Source organism: Babylonia areolata, chromosome 20 (genome assembly GCF_041734735.1).
Source record: "Babylonia areolata isolate BAREFJ2019XMU chromosome 20, ASM4173473v1, whole genome shotgun sequence".
Taxonomy (NCBI): Eukaryota; Metazoa; Mollusca; class Gastropoda; order Neogastropoda; family Buccinidae; genus Babylonia; species Babylonia areolata.
Window position 1 is genome coordinate 41642291 of NC_134895.1, and position 12500 is coordinate 41654790.

General features: G+C 46.1%; 1 protein-coding gene across 1 annotated transcript in view; it reads right to left on the minus strand.

The window, feature by feature from the left end:
- Window positions 1–12500, minus strand: part of LOC143295443 (uncharacterized) — a 22980-nt gene that overhangs the window by 7380 nt on the left and 3100 nt on the right. The window contains exons 4-6 of the mRNA XM_076607142.1: window positions 9228–9385; window positions 6051–6200; window positions 4947–5114 (exon numbers count right to left, since the gene is read on the minus strand). Coding sequence (XP_076463257.1) covers window positions 4947–5114; window positions 6051–6200; window positions 9228–9385 — 476 coding nt within the window. The remainder of the gene's footprint in view (window positions 1–4946; window positions 5115–6050; window positions 6201–9227; window positions 9386–12500) is intronic.

The window sequence follows — 12500 nt, forward strand, 5'->3', positions numbered from 1 at the left end:
CGTAATTATTAAATTTAAACAGAAATATATTTAGAATATGAATAGAACAGACAGAGTTTTGTTGTCACGAAACCTGAAGGTATCCCGGAGAATTTCTTTCGAGTTGCTGGGAAACTCTGCGTACTAGGGCTCTGACACTGTCACTCCCGGTTTGTGCCTCCAGAAGATGAAAGACAAGACAAAGACAAAGACGAGTAAAATTATAGCAGAGCAGAGTAAACTTTGTTGTCACGAAATCTGAAGGTATCCCGGATAATTTCCTCCCTCCCGCTAGGAAACTCCGCGTACTGGGGGCGTCGACACTGTCACTCCTGGTTTGAAATTCTTGAAGACCAAAGACTGTAAACCGGGTGTAGAATTATGATAGAAGAGAGTAAACTTTGTTGTCACGAAACCTTAAGGTATCCTAGAGAATTTCTTTCCAGTTGGTGGGAAACTCTGCATACTAGGGCTCCGAGAGGTGAGGGTGAGAGTTAAATATTTATATTTTATTTGCTGGATGTTTTCTATTGGTATACATTGTTGCGCAATACTTTATTGTCTTAATGTGTGCGCATGTGTGGGGTTGGGTTTTTGTTTTAGTCAGCTACTGAGAGTTTTTATCTGACTTGTTTTGGTGTATTGTATGGTACATATGTTCATTTGTATGTTGGTGTCTACAACGAGCCTGTGATTGCACACGTTAATTTCCATGCGGATTAAGAAAGTGTTTTTGAATTGATTTGAATTGAATTGAATTGACATTGTCACTCCTAGTTTGTGATTCTGGAAGACCGAAGACAAGTCAAACTGAGACGAAGACGTGTAGAATTAGAATTAGAACAGAAGTCTATTTTGTTGTCACGAAACTTTAAGGTATCGTGGAGAAAATCTTCCCTCCCACTTGGAAACTCCGCGTCCTGGAGCTCCGACACTGTCACTCCAGGTTTGAAATTCTTGAAAACCACAGACAAGATACAGACGAAGACAGGGCATAGAGTAGAACTGGAATAGAATAGACTGAATTTTGTTGTCACGAAACTTAGAGGTATCCGAAACTTAAAGGTATCCCGGAGAATTAGAATTTCAACAGAAACTTTAAGGTATCGCAGAGAATTTCTTCCCTCCAGCTGGGAAACTCAGCGTGCTGGGACGTTGTCACTGTCACTCCTGATTGTGACTCTGGAAGACCAAAGACAAGACAAGACAAGACAAAGATGAAGACCGGACGTAGAAATAGAATAGAACAGACTGAATTTTGTTGTCACGAAACCTTAACTTAACGTATACAAGATTCCATAGCATTTCTACGGCAATAGGTATAGGGGCAGTGATATTTTTGTCTGCTGGGGAAACTGATGGAGGGGAGGAAAAGTGTGTGTGTGTGTGTGTTGTGTGTGTGTGTGTGTGTTGTGTGTGTGTGTGTGTGTGTGTGTGTGAGTGTCTGTGTGTGTGTGTGTGTGTGTGTGTGTTGTGTGTGTGTGTGTGTGTGTGTGTTGTGTGTGTGTGTGTGTGTGTGTGTGTGTGTGTGTGTGTGTTGTGTGTGTGTGTGTGTGTGTGTGTGTGTGGCGGGTGGGTGGGGGACAGATGCATGCTTCAAAAGGGGGAAGGCAGAGGGGAGCAGATGCATGCTTAAAAAAAGGGGGAGGGTGCAGCATGGGGGCGGATGCCTGCTTAAAAAAGGGTGGAGGGTGGAGGTAGGTGGGAGCAGATGCCTGCTTAAAAAGGGGATTAGACAGGGAACAGATGCCTGATTTTACACAAAAAAGGTGGGGGAAGGGGGTGGGTTAGAGGCGGGGGGGGGGGAGGGGAGGGGGCAGGGAGTAGATGCCTGACCTATGCATTGACTCGAACAGGCTGGTCAGGCATTGAAGGTCTGCATTTAATTCCCGGGTTGTTGTTTTTTTCTTTTCTTTTTCTCTCTCTCTCTCTCTCTCTCCCAAGTTTGAGGTGGAAAATCAAACAGCGTCCAGTTATTCGCATGAGAAGATAATATACCGAGGTCCCGTGTGCAGCACGCACTTGGCACACAGAAAAAACAACAACAAAACAACAACCAAAAACATGGCAACATTTTTTTTTTCCTCTGTCAAAACTCTGTAGCAGAACTCCACTCTGATATAACACGTGCACAAAGATATACATACATGCATTCAAGGACTAACAAGAACGTTGGGTTATGCTGCTGGTCAAGTATCTGCCTAACAGGACTGAAATGGTTTCTTCTACAAGAGCGAATGTAGTAAACCGGAAGTCAACTGCATGGACACCGCTAAGCTATAAACCGGAAGACTACTGCATGGACACTGCTAAGCTATAAACCGGAAGACTACTGCATGGACACCGCTAAGCTATGTTGGAATCAGCCGTTTGAGGATATTACCATTTGAGGATATTGAAGTTGTCAATGTATAGATTTGTCCGAAATGGCCGCAGTGACTGAGGATATTATCATTATTTTGGGGAGCGTGAAGTTGTCAATGTATGGATTTGTCCGAACTGACCGCAGTGACTGAGGATAATTATTATCATTTGGGGAGCGTGAAGTTGTCAATGTATGGATTTGTCTGAACTGGCCACAGTGACCGAGGATATCATTTGGGGAGCGTGAAGTTGTCAATGTATGGATTTAATTGTCCGAACTGGCCGCAGTGACTGAGGATAATTATTATCATTTGGGGAGCGTGAAGTTGTCAATATATGGATTTAATTGTCCGAACTGGCCGCAGTGACTGAGGATATTATCATTTGGGGAGCGTGAAGTTGTCAATATATGGATTTAATTGTCCGAACTGACCGCAGTGACTGAGGATAATTATTATCATTTGGGGAGCGTGAAGTGGTCAATATATGGATTTAATTGTCCGAACTGGCCGCAGTGACTGAGGATAATTATTATCATTTGGGGAGCGTGAAGTTGTCAATATATGGATTTAATTGTCCGAACTGACCGCAGTGACTGAGGATATTATCATTTGGGGAGCGTGAAGTTGTCAATGTATGGATTTGTCCGAACTGGCCGCAGTGACTGAGGATAATTATTATCATTTGGGGAGCGTGAATTTGTCAATATATGGATTTAATTGTCCGAACTGACCACAGTGACTGGGGATAATTATTATCATTTGGGGAGCGTGAAGTTGTCAATGTATGGATTTAATTGTCCGAACTGGCCGCAGTGACTGAGGATATTATCATTTGGGGAGCGTGAAGTTGTCAATGTATGGATTTGTCCGAACTGGTCGCAGTGACTGAGGATATTATCATTTGGGGAGCGTGAAGTTGTCAATATATGGATTTAATTGTCCGAACTGACCGCAGTGACTGAGGATATTATCATTTGGGGAGCGTGAAGTGGTCAATATATAGATTTGTCTGAACTGACCGCAGTGACTGAGGATATTATCATTTGGGGAGCGTGAAGTTGTCAATATATGGATTTAATTGTCCGAACTGACCGCAGTGACTGAGGATAATTATTATCATTTGGGGAGCATGAAGTTGTCAATGTATGGATTTAATTGTCCGAACTGACCGCAGTGACTGAGGATAATTATTATCATTTGGGGAGCGTGCATTTGTCAATATATGGATTTAATTGTCCGAACTGGCCGCAGTGACTGAGGATATTATCATTTGGGGAGCGTGAATTTGTCAATGTATGGATTTAATTGTCCGAACTGGCCACAGTGACTGAGGATATTATCATTTGGGGAGCGTGAATTTGTCAATATATGGATTTGTCCGAACTGACCGCAGTGACTGAGGATAATTATTATCATTTGGGGAGCGTGAATTTGTCAATATATGGATTTAATTGTCCGAACTGACCGGAGTGACTGAGCATATTATCATTTGGGGAGCGTGAATTTGTCAATGTATGGATTTGTCCGAACTGGCCGGAGTGACTGAGGATATTATCATCTGGGGAGCGTGAAGTTGTCAATATATGGATTTGTCCGAACTGGCCGCAGTGACTGAGGATAATTATTATCATTTGGGGAGCGTGAATTTGTCAATATATGGATTTAATTGTCCGAACTGGCCGCAGTGACCGAGGATATTATCATTTGGGGAGCGTGAATTTGTCAATATATGGATTTAATTGTCCGAACTGGCCGCAGTGACTGAGGATATTATCATTTGGGGAACGTGAAGTTGTCAATGTATGGATTTAATTGTCCGAACTGACCGCAGTGACTGAGGATATTATCATTTGGGGAGCGTGAAGTTGTCAATGTATGGATTTAATTGTCCGAACTGACCGCAGTGACTGAGGATATTATCATTTGGGGAGCGTGAAGTTGTCAATGTATGGATTTAATTGTCCGAACTGACCGCAGTGACTGAGGATATTATCATTTGGGGAGCGTGAAGTTGTCAATGTATGGATTTAATTGTCCGAACTGACCGCAGTGACTGAGGATATTATCATTTGGGGAGCGTGAAGTGGTCAATATATGGATTTAATTGTCCGAACTGACCGCAGTGACTGAGGATATTATCATTTGGGGAGCGTGAAGTGGTCAATATATGGATTTAATTGTCCGAACTGACCGCAGTGACTGAGGATATTATCATTTGGGGAGCGTGAAGTGGTCAATATATGGATTTAATTGTCCGAACTGACCGCAGTGACTGAGGATATTATCATTTGGGGAGTGTGAAGTTGTCAATATATGGATTTAATTGTCCGAACTGACCGCAGTGACTGAGGATAATTATTATCATTTGGGGAGCGTGAAGTTGTCAATGTATGGATTTAATTGTCCGAACTGACCGCAGTGACTGAGGATATTATCATCTGGGGAGCGTGAAGTGGTCAATATATGGATTTAATTGTCCGAACTGACCGCAGTGACTGAGGATATTATCATCTGGGGAGCGTGAAGTGGTCAATATATGGATTTGTCCGAACTGGCCGCAGTGACTGCATTACGGCTTCCTGGAGGGAACGAGAAACTGACCTGAGGCTGGTGGTCGGGGTCGAAAGGCCTGAACTTGATTCGCACCCAGCACTGTTTGATCTTGATGACAGCGAAGCGGTCTTTGCCGTCAATGTGTCGGTTGATGACCAGGTCAAGCAGGTACGTCTGGGGAGTCTTGAAGAAGGGGGTGCCGAACGTCTCCACTGCCTGAGGCACCACCACAAAGACGTTGTTAGTTGTGTGCACACACACACACACACACGAGAAAACAGGGGGGGGGGGGGGGGGGAGCGTTTTATTCAAGAAAAAAAAAAGTTCATAGTATGTGAGTGTCTTGCCGAAGGTCTCCATTGCCTTAGCATCACAAAGACTTTGTCTAAAAAAACAAAAAACACACAAAACAAACAATTAAAACAAAACAAACAAACGAAAACAACAACAACACCTGTCTCATTCAAGAAAAACAACAACAAACAAGTAAAAACAAACAAACAAAAAAAATCAGCGACTACGTATGCCAGTAGTAAAAGACCGAGTACATGTGCCAGCAACAATAAGCTTAGCACAAAGACTTGTTGCTTTTTGGTACACAGACACACGCACACACAAGCACGAACGCGTCTATCTATGTATCTATCTATCCGTCTATCTATCTATCTGTCTGTCTTTTCATACATATATACACACATAACGTATCGTGTCTGTGAGTGTGCGTGAGTGCGCGCCCGCTTGTGTATGTATGTGTACCAGTGTGTGTGTGTGTGTGTGTGTGTGTGTGTGTGTGTGTGTGTGTGTGTGCGTGCATGTATGAGTGAGTGTGAGTGTGTGTGTGTGTGTGTGTGTGTGTGTGTGTGTGTGTGCGCGCGCGCGCACGCGCGTGTGTGTGTATCCATTTGTGTATGGTGGTAAGCCTGTTTCTCAGTGTGTGGACGTGCAGAGGGTGCACGACAAAAACGACAACAACAACAACAACATAAACAACAATAACAACAACAAACAAACAAATCGACGATAACAACAAAAAAACCCCAAAATGAAACAACAACAACAATAAAACAATAACAGAAAGCAAGACGAAGGAACCCCCCCCCACCCCACCCACCCTTACACCCACCCCCTAACCCCCTCTCTCTCAGAACATACACGCCAGATGTCGTCGTGGTTCAAGTCTTGGTGGAAACTGCTGAAGGGTGGGAATGAGAACTGGCCGTTCGGTTTCCTTCTGCCGAGCCAGACTTTGAGTAGCACGCGTTGTACGAAGAACAGCCCTCGGTCGGTCAGCTTGTTCAGGGCCTGTGGAGAGAGCCATGCTGTACTGACATCATCACAACCAACAACGTCATGTCAAATAATGGCGCGCGCGCGCACACACACACACACACACACACACACCACGTCATCATGCCCCACACCACACTGACAGTGTCGTGTCAAATAATGGCACACACACACACAAACAAACACACACACTGACACACACACACACTGACACACACACACTGACACACACACACACACACACACACACACACACACACACACACCACGTCATCATGCCCCACACCACACTGACAGTGTCGTGTCAAATAATGGCACACACACACACAAACAAACACACACTGACACACACACACACACACACACACACACACACACACACACACACACACACACACCACGTCATCATGCCCTACACCACACTGACAGTGTCGTGTCAAATAATGGCACACACACACACAAACAAACACACACTGACACACACACACACTGACACACACACACACACACACACACACACACACACACACCACGTCATCATGCCCCACACCACACTGACAGTGTCGTGTCAAATAATGGCACACACACACACAAACAAACACACACTGACACACACACACACTGACACACACACACACACACACACACACACACACACACACACACACACACACACACACACCACGTCATCATGCCCCACACCACACTGACAGTGTCGTGTCAAATAATGGCACACACACACACACACACACACACACACACACACACACACACACACACACACACACACACACACACACACCACGTCATCATGCTCCACCCCACACTGACAACGTCATGTCAAATAATGGCACACGACACGTCACCATTCCGCATCACATAACACCATGCCAAATAATGGCACACCGCATCATGTCATGCCGCACCACACCATGCCACTTAACACACCACCATGCCGACTAATGGCACACCAATACCACACCGCACAACATCAAGCCAACATATGCAACACCATGCTACACCACAACGCCACACTACACTATGCCATATGAAACAACGGTACACCACACCATGCCACACCACTCTACCAAAAAATGGCGCATCACGCAACACCACACAACACCATACCAAAGCCTGGCACACCACATCATGCCACACCATGCCTTATCACATTACACCGATGCCAAATAATGGCACATCATACCACATCACACAACATCATGCCAAAAATGTCACACTACACAACACCAGGCCAATTAATGGCACACCACACCATGTCAATAATGGCAAACAACAGCAAGCCACACCACACAACACCATGTCAATTAATGGCATGCTTCAGCACACAACACCATGTCAAATAAAGGCGTACCACACAATTCTAAAAAAAAAAAAAGGGTTCATCACACTGTGCCACACCATACAACACCATGCCAAATAATCGCACACCACCACACCATGCTATACCACACAACAACATGTCAAATAATGGTATACCTCAGAACACAATACCATGTCAAAAAGTGGCATACAAAACCACGCCAAATAATTGCACACCACACATGCTACACCGTACAAAACCATGCCAAATAATGACACACCACGCCATGCCATACCACACATACCACATGCCAGTTCATGGTTTAACTCAGCACACGATACCATGTCAAATAATGGCATACAACACAATGCTAAAAAGGGCACATCAAACTATGGGACACCATACAACACCATGCCAAAAAAATGCCATATCACCCTGTGTCAAATACCGGCACATCAAAGCCTACCACATCGCACAACACCATGCCACATTGTGCCACGCCACATCGCAAAGCATGCCAATAATGGCACACCAAACCACGCCACACCACACCATTCCACACCACACAACATCACGCCAAATAATGGCACACCAAAGAATGCCACACAAAACAAAACCATTCCGAAAAATGACATATCACTCCATGCCAAATAATGGCACACCACACTATGCCACACCTCACACAACACATTGCCAAATAATGGCACACCACACCATGCCACACCACACACAACACCATGCCAAATGATGGCAAACACCGTGCCACACCACACACAACACCATGACAAATAATGGCACACCTCACCACGCCACACCACACACAACACCATGCCAAAATAATGGCACACCTCACCACGCCACACCACACACAACACCATGACAAATAATGGCACACCTCACCACGCCACACCACACACAACACCATGCCAAAATAATGGCACACCTCACCATGCCACAACACACACACAACACCATGCCAAATAATGGCACACCTCACCACGCCACACCACACACAACACCATGCCAAATAATGGCACACCTCACCACGCCACACCACACACAACACCATGCCAAATAATGGCACACCTCACCACGCCACACCACACACAACACCATGCCAAAATAATGGCACACCTCACCACGCCACACCACACACAACACCATGCCAAAATAATGGCACACCTCACCACGCCACACCACACACAACACCATGCCAAAATAATGGCACACCTCACCATGCCACAACACACACACACAACACCATGCCAAGAGGGTTTTAGGACAGTCGGCGTTGGGGATGGTTTCCAAAGGCCAGCTAAACCATCAAGGCTGCAGAAGCAGTGTGAGCCAGTGTCATTTTGCCTCCTAGTTTGAGAGTCATGGTCCTTCACATAAGACTAAGCTGTAAGTGATTTCATGTTGCATTAGAGAAACCAGTTGATAATACAGCTCTCACTTTGCTGTCGCCCTAAATGTAAACTTTTGTCGATCTGACATATAAGCGTCACTATATTGCATAAATTTTTTGGCACCACCAGCTTCACAAATGAAGAGGCACCTTGCAATCCCCAGCCCCAGCCCCCTCCCTCCCCCTCCCCACCACCCCCCAATCTCCAAACCACACCCCATCTTTTCACACACACACACACACACACACACACACACACACACACACACCACACATACACACAAACACTTTTTTTTTTCGGGTGGATACTCACGTGGATCTGAACGCGGCACAAGTTGTAGTTGTACTTCAGGGTGGGCCCGTACACGACGAAGTCGGTGACGTGGTACCAGCAGGGCAGGTTGATGGGCACCACGGCCCCGCCCCACGACTTCACCTTGGGGTCACAGTCCACCATGCACAGGATCTTGTCTGCACAGGAAACACCACCAGGTTTTGTTGTTGTTGTTTGTTTTTTGTTTTTTTTTGTTTTCCACAGTTTCAGTTTTCAATTTTCTCTAGGAGGCGTCACTTGCGCACTGGGACTAATCCACAATGATAATTAAACGTGCGACACACCACCTCTGCTAGGCACGCCTGTATGACTATTCAACATAACCCAGTGCGTTTAGTCAGGCATTGAGTGCATGTTTTTGTGTCTGTTTTTTGTTGTTGTTTTTTGTTTGTTTTTTCTTAATTCATAAAAATGTTATTTGTTGTACATTTCTCTTAAAGTACCTATCAGAGGTACTTTGGATGCCCTTGACCGCTCTCGCTGGAGGATGCTGTGCTCTAGTGGCATAAAGACGTTTGAAAACAAGAGAACGCTGGCCATTAAGGAGAAGCGTGAGCAGAAGGAAGCAGGGCTCAACTTCTGGAGACGTTTTCCCTTGCAACACCTGTGGGAAGTGCTGCGCATCCAGAATCGGCCTCTTCTCCCATATGAGGACACACACACCGACAGATAAGTCTGCCTGCCTACTCATCCGTCGGTCCGACGGGAGACTCCATTCGCACCTATCAGAGGGAATTGTTTTCTACACAAGTTTGCCAGAGGGCAACTCTTTTTGTTGCCGTGGGTTTTCTTTTTCAGTGCGCCAAGTTCGCGCTTACACGTGGGACCTCAGTTTATCGTCTCATCCGAAAGACTAGACGCTCACTTTGACTTTTCAAGTCCAAACTTGGACGAGAGGGCGAGAGCTGGAATCGAACCCAGGCCCCTCACGGACACGGTATTGGCAGATGAATGTTTTCACCATTCTGTCACTTCAGTTTCCTGATCATGACAATGACTTACTTCTTTTGTTCAACATGATAGCCGAAGAAAACAACTGCAGGTTACAACTTAACAACTCTATACGTTATTTCAAATTAACTTCGCAAAAAAAAAAAAAAAAAAAAAGAAAGAAAGAAAGAAAGAAAAAACAGGGGGTAGATGAAAAACAGAGCCCCTTCAAAGACTGTAATTGGGGACCACTTGAATTCTCTCTGAGGGAGTGAGAGCCAACTGTACGCCTGAACTGACTGCCGCTCCTTTCTGTGTGGACTCCAGATATCTCGGCACTGGCAGTGAAACACACACACACACACACACACACACACACACATTGATATATATATATATATATTGCTAAATAAAACCCTGAAGCAAAGAATTGTCCTTTTTTTCTGCTCTCAAATTTTCGCCCTTAAGGCTTCGTCAGGAGAGTGTCTTGTCAAGACGGAATCATTTTCACGGAGTGGTGCCAGCAAGTCCAGGATTTATCTTGTGTTTTCTATTCATATAATATCACAAGGGCATAGTGCAAGTGTAGGTAACAACAACCCTCCGTATATTCAAAAAAAAAACTTTGCAGAGTGAGAAAAATAGTCGGTACATGAGCGAGAGAAAAAGTTGGAGGACGATGCAAACCTTTCAAAGACAGCTATCGGAACATTGATTTTGAATCGGTTCAGCCAGCTGTACGCCTGACCTGATTGTAGTTTTGTCCCCAGTGGGGATTCCTCAAGAGATCTTGGCATCGACAGAGAACTATTAGTATCATCCCTCATGGCAAGTGATGCAGGGACACCAATATCGTAGGTTCGTGGTGCTCTCAATCATAGCGGGCAATGACAAGTCACAACAATTGAATGAACTTCCTAAAAATGCCCGAAGAATCAAGCATGAATCTCCCTCCCTCTCTCTCTCTCTCTCTCTTGTCAGTCGACAAGTTTTGCTACCTGGACAGCACCCTATGCAGCAACGGAGCCCTTGATGCAGAAGTGATGCTGCGCATCGCCAAGGCCAGCTCCGCCTTTGGCAGACTCAACAACAGGCTGTGAAACAACAAAGGCATCAGGCTCAGCACCAAGATGAAAACCTACAGAGCTGTTGTGCTGACCACCTTGTTGTACTGCTGTGAAACATGGACGACGTATCGCCGTCACATTCAACAACTCGAGCAGTTTCACCAGAGATGCCTACGAAAGATCCTCGGCATAAAGTGGCAAGACAGGGTCTCCAACCTCCTGGTCCTAGAGAGGAGCGGCCTGCCCAGCATCGAAAGCCTGCTGATCCAGTGCCAGCTACGCTGGACAGGACACGTTGTCCGCATGACAGACAGCAGGATCCCGAAGATGCTTTTGTATGGCCAGCTGAAGGAAGGCCACCGTGAACGTGGAAGAACCTGCAAGCCTGCAAGCGCTTCAAGGTCACCTTGAAAACAAATCTCAAAGCCTGTGACATAGACATCGCTTCATGGGAAACTGATGCCCTTGACCGCTCTCGCTGGGAAGTGCTGCGCATCCAGAATCGGCCTCTTCTCCCATATGAGAACACACACCGACAGATAGCCTGCCTGCCTACTCATCCGTCGGACCGACGGGAGACTCCATCATGTGTGGTTCGTCCGTCAGGATCGACGAGGACCATCTTGTCATCCTGGGGGTGGGTGGGTTGGGCTCTGTGGGTGCGCAGATGACTGGTCAGGCCAATCCGCACCCGGAAGGTTCTGACGCAGTGTGGACAGGGGATGGTGGCGGCTGTCGGGGACTTGCTGGCACTGCTTTTCCTGGCCTGTCTGCGTTGCTCTGCTGCAGCGATTCTGTTGGCCTCACAGGATTTGCCGCCTTTGTGGACAGCTAAACGCAACTTTGGTCTGTCCTTTGCATTCAGCTCCCATGTGTCGTGGCTGATGTTGAAGGCATTCAGAGAAGCTTTCAGAGTGTTTTTGAAGCGCTTCTTTTGGCCTCCATGAGAGCGCTTGCCATGTTGGAGTTCGCCGTACAGCAGTTTCTTGGGGAGCCGGTGGTCTGGCATGCGAACTACATGCCCTGCCCAGCGCATCATGTATCATGTATGTATACACACACACACACACATATATATATATGTATACGTGTGTGTGTGTGTGTGTGTGTGTGTGTGTGTGTGTGTGTGTGTGTGTGTGTGTGTGTGTATTGGCGGCAATACAAGGGCATCCAGGAGTCATAACCTACGTGCGGCCCGGCCCCCTTAGAGTGTAAGGAGTTAACACTTGACTGAGGGGGGCTTCTTCTCTGAAGA